This window comes from Otolemur garnettii, unplaced genomic scaffold, assembly GCF_000181295.1.
Source record: "Otolemur garnettii isolate 467f Iridium unplaced genomic scaffold, OtoGar3 scaffold00140, whole genome shotgun sequence".
Classification (NCBI taxonomy): domain Eukaryota; kingdom Metazoa; phylum Chordata; class Mammalia; order Primates; family Galagidae; genus Otolemur; species Otolemur garnettii.
The window spans coordinates 2,242,684-2,246,742 of record NW_003852535.1 but is presented as its reverse complement, the minus strand read 5'-3'; the positions used below and the strand labels follow the sequence as shown (position 1 = coordinate 2,246,742).

The 4,059-nt window shown below is 45.9% G+C and overlaps 1 protein-coding gene across 2 annotated transcripts in view; it reads right to left on the bottom strand.

Annotated features, from left to right (window-relative positions):
• Positions 1-4,059, bottom strand: part of DPF2 (double PHD fingers 2) — a 21,713-nt gene that overhangs the window by 3,706 nt on the left and 13,948 nt on the right. For both annotated transcript variants that reach the window (XM_023518482.1, XM_003798646.2), the window contains one exon: positions 3,072-3,153. In XM_023518482.1, the coding sequence (XP_023374250.1) occupies positions 3,072-3,153 (82 nt within the window). The remainder of the gene's footprint in view (positions 1-3,071; positions 3,154-4,059) is intronic.

Below are 4,059 nucleotides of genomic sequence, written 5' to 3'. Positions count from 1 at the left end.
TTTTGGTTGCAGCTGTTGTTTGGCAGGCCCGGGCTGGATTCAAACCCACCACCTCAGGTATATGTGGCTGGCACCTTAGCCGCATGAGCCACAGGCGCTGAGCTGAGCCATATAGTTTCAGTCACATCTTCTTTTTCTTAAAACTTCCTTTAAGACAAGCACAATGCCTTATGCCTATAATCCCAGTTGGGAGGCTGAGTTGGGTGGACTGCCTGAGCTCTGGAGTTTGAGACCAGCCTGAGCAAAAGCGAGATCCAGTCTCTAAAAAAAAAAAAAAATAGCCAGGCATGGTAGCAGGTGCCTGTAGTCCAGATACTCAGGAGGCTGAGGCAAGAGGATAGCTTGAGTCCAAGAGTTTGAGGTTGCTGTGAGCTATAATGCCACAGCACTCTACCGAGGGTGACAAAGTAAAACTGTCTCAAAAAAAATAACACCCCCCCCCCAAACTCCCTTTAAGAGGACTACTTGAGCCTAGGAGTTCCGGACCAGCCAGGGCAACATAGCAAGATCTTGTCTCTACAAAAAACAATAATCTCAGAAAACCTCCCTTTAAAAATGCAAAAACCTTGACTTGGTGCCTGTTACACAGTGGCTACAGCACCAGCCACATACACCAACAGTTGCTGGTTCCAACCTGGCCTGGGCCAGCTAAACAACAACTGCAACAAAAAACAGTTAGGTGTTGTGGCAGGCCCCCAAAGTTAAGAGAATTGCTTAAGCCCAAGAGTCTGAGGTTGCTGTGAGCTGTGACACCATGGCACTCTACCAAGGGTGACATAGGGAGACTCTGACTCAAAAAAATAAAATAAAATAAAAACACAAAAACCATTTGTAGCTTGCAAGCTATATTAAATGGATGTGGCTGAATTTGGCCCATGGTTGCCAAACCTGATCTAGAATCTAAAACATCTGATGACTTCTAAGGGTTAATCCTCAACTGTCTTAACATTTATAGCTCAGGAGCTCTTGAGCTCAGGAGTCTGAGACCAGTCTAAGCAAGAACGAGACTCTGTCTCTACTAAAAAGAGAAAAATTAACTTGGTCCCTGCCTTAAGTCCTAGTTGCTCAGGAGACTGAGGCAAGAGGATCACTTGAGCCCAGGATTTGAGGTTGCTGTGAGATACAATGATGCATTGAGCACTCTACTACTTGAGTGTCCCACAGAACTTCAAAGGAAAAGCCGTTCTGTAGTTAGTATAGATTTTGTTTGCAAACTGATATTCACTGGCTGAAAAACAAAGCACAAACATGCTAATTCTCCCAAAAGCAAATATACCAACTGGGCCTGAGAGTAGCTGAGCACTCCCCTGCAGCTACCAAAGGACTCTCTGATTTTGTTAGTGGCCTCATTCTCCAGAGGAGTGACAGTAGTTTGACCTGTATTACAAATCAGCTACATACAGAGCAAACTGCTTTTTTTTTTAATGAGACAGTCTCACTTTGTTCCCCTTGGTTGAGTGCCATGGTGTCACAGCTCATAGCAACCTCAAACTCTTGGGCTAAAGTGATTCTCTTGCTTCAGCCTTCTGAGTAGTGCCTGGGTCTATAGGCATCTGCCACAACTCTTGGCATTTTAGAAAAGGGGTCTTGCTTTTTGCTCAGGGTAATCTTGAATTCATGAGCTCAAGTGATTCATTCACTGTGGCCTCCCAGAGTGCTAGGACTATAGGCATGAACCACCACACCCAGCCTTGAGTTTTTTTTTTTTGACACAAAGCCTTGCCCTGTCACCCTGGGTAGAGTGCAGCGATGCCATCATAGTTCACTGCAACCCAAAACTCCTGGGCTCAAGCAATCCTCCTGAGCAGCTGGGACTACAGGAACACACCATGATGTCAGGCTGATTTTTCTGTTTTTAGTAGACATAGGGTTTCACTCTTGCTCCGGCTAGTCTTGAATGCCTGAGCTCAAGCAATCCTCCTGCTTTGGCCTTCCCAAGGAATGTCTCCCCAGGTGTGAGCCACCACGGCCAGCTTACACAGTGAAACACTTTCTCTGGCCTGTAATACTGGCCCACATCCTCTGTGCACAGTAATAGCTACTGAGGTCTCTGTGTCCTCGTGAGAAAACTTGAGTTTTTATAGAGGAGGGCTTTAGGCATGGAAATCCAGCTGAGAGGGGAATTTCAGAGAATTTCCTAGACTGGCTAGAGGAAAAGAAATCATTCCTTCTAGGTATTCTCTGTTCAACACCTGTTTTCTTTTGGGCTGTTGATTTTCTGTTTGTAAATGTGACTAATGAAAAGGTGCAAACATTAAACCTTTTAAATTGAAATGCTGAGAAAGTATTCTGGGCTCAGTGCCCGTAGCTCAATGGCTAAGGTGCCAACCACATACACTGGAGCTGGTGGGTTCGAATCCAGCCAGGGCCTGCCAAACAACAATGACAACACCAACCAAAAAATAGGTGGGCATTATGGCAAGGCACTTGTAGTCCTAGCTAGTCGGGAGGGTAAGGCAAGAGAATCGCTTAAGCCCAAGAGTTTGAGGTTACTGTGAACTGTGATGCCAAGGCACTCTACCAAGGGTGACATCGTTAGACTCTGTCTCAAAAAAACAACACTGGATTGGTGCCTGTGGTTCAAGCAGCTAAGGTGCCAGCCACATACACCTGAGCTAGCTGGTTCAAATCCAGCCCAGGCCCGCCAAACAACAATGATGGCTACAACCAAAAATAGCTGAGCATTGGCGGGTGCCTGTAGTCCCAGCTACTTGGGAGGCGGAGGCAGGAGAATCACTTGAGCCCAGGAACTGGAGGTTGCTGTGAGCTGTGATGCTACAGCACTCTACCCAGGGCAACAGCTTGAGGTTTTGTCTCAAAACAAAACAAAACAACAGTGTACCCCATGACTGCATTAATGTATATAGCTATAATAAAAAAAAAAAAATAGGCCAAGAGAAAAAACAGTAACAACAAAAAACCAAGAAAGTATTCTGCACTGAGCCAAGGCAAGATGCCTTATTCCCTAATTTGGAAGAACAAATAACTAATAATAGAAAGAACACAGAACTCAGTATTTTCCAACTTACTAATAACATCATTGTTTTGACTAAGAGATCTGGGCAACTTACCTTCAGGAGGCTCAGACATGGACGGGGTAAGACAGTACATGTGGTAGCCACGATCACAGTCATCACAGAAGAGTAGCTGGTCCTAGTAGGAAACATAGGGCTAAGTGACTTATGTGCCTCAGTTAGGTCACTGGGGGTAAGGAGTAGGAAGGGGGCTTCTGTGACACTACTGCTACTTCCAGAGAGAGGGACAGCATAGCTGGCAAGAAATGCAGGAATCTTGGGTAGGAAACACTGTTATCCATCTCTAGTCCACATCTAGTCACTGCTGTCCCTCACCCAGATCCTGCCAGACCGTGGTTAATCACAACAGCCTCTACTCCAGTTCTGTATCATCTACCTTCCACAAGACAGCCAAAGCTATCTTTTTATTATAAAATGTGAGACAGGTGGTCCATGCCTATAATCCTAGCACTCTGCGAGTGAGGCGGGTAGATCGCCTTAGCTCAGGAGTTCGAGACCAGCCTGAACAAGAGCAAGATTACATCTCTACTAGAAAAACTAGCCAGGCATGGTGGTACATGACAGTAGTCCTAGCCACTTGAGAGGTGAAGCAAGAGGATTGCTTGAGCCCAAGAATTTGAGGTTGCTGTGAGCTATGATGCTGCACCACTCTAGCTAAGGTGACAAAGTGAGACTCTGTCTCAAAATAAAAATAAAAAATGTGAGGCAGACAGTGTCTCTCCCCTGATTAAAACCCTCCAATATAGATGGGCCTGTGGCAGGTGCCTGTAGTCCCAGCTACTCAGGAGGCTGAGGCAAGAGAATCGCCTAAGCCCAGGAGTTGGAGGTTGCTATGAGCTGTGTGATGCCACAGCACTCTACCGAGGGCAATAAAGTGAGTCTCTGTCTCTTAAAAAAAAAAAACAAAAAAACAAAAAAACAGGCGGCGCCTGTGGCTCAAAGGAGTAGGGAACCAGCCCCATATGCCGGAGGTGGCGGGTTCAAACTCAGCCCCAGCCAAAAATAGCAAAAAACCCCAACCAAA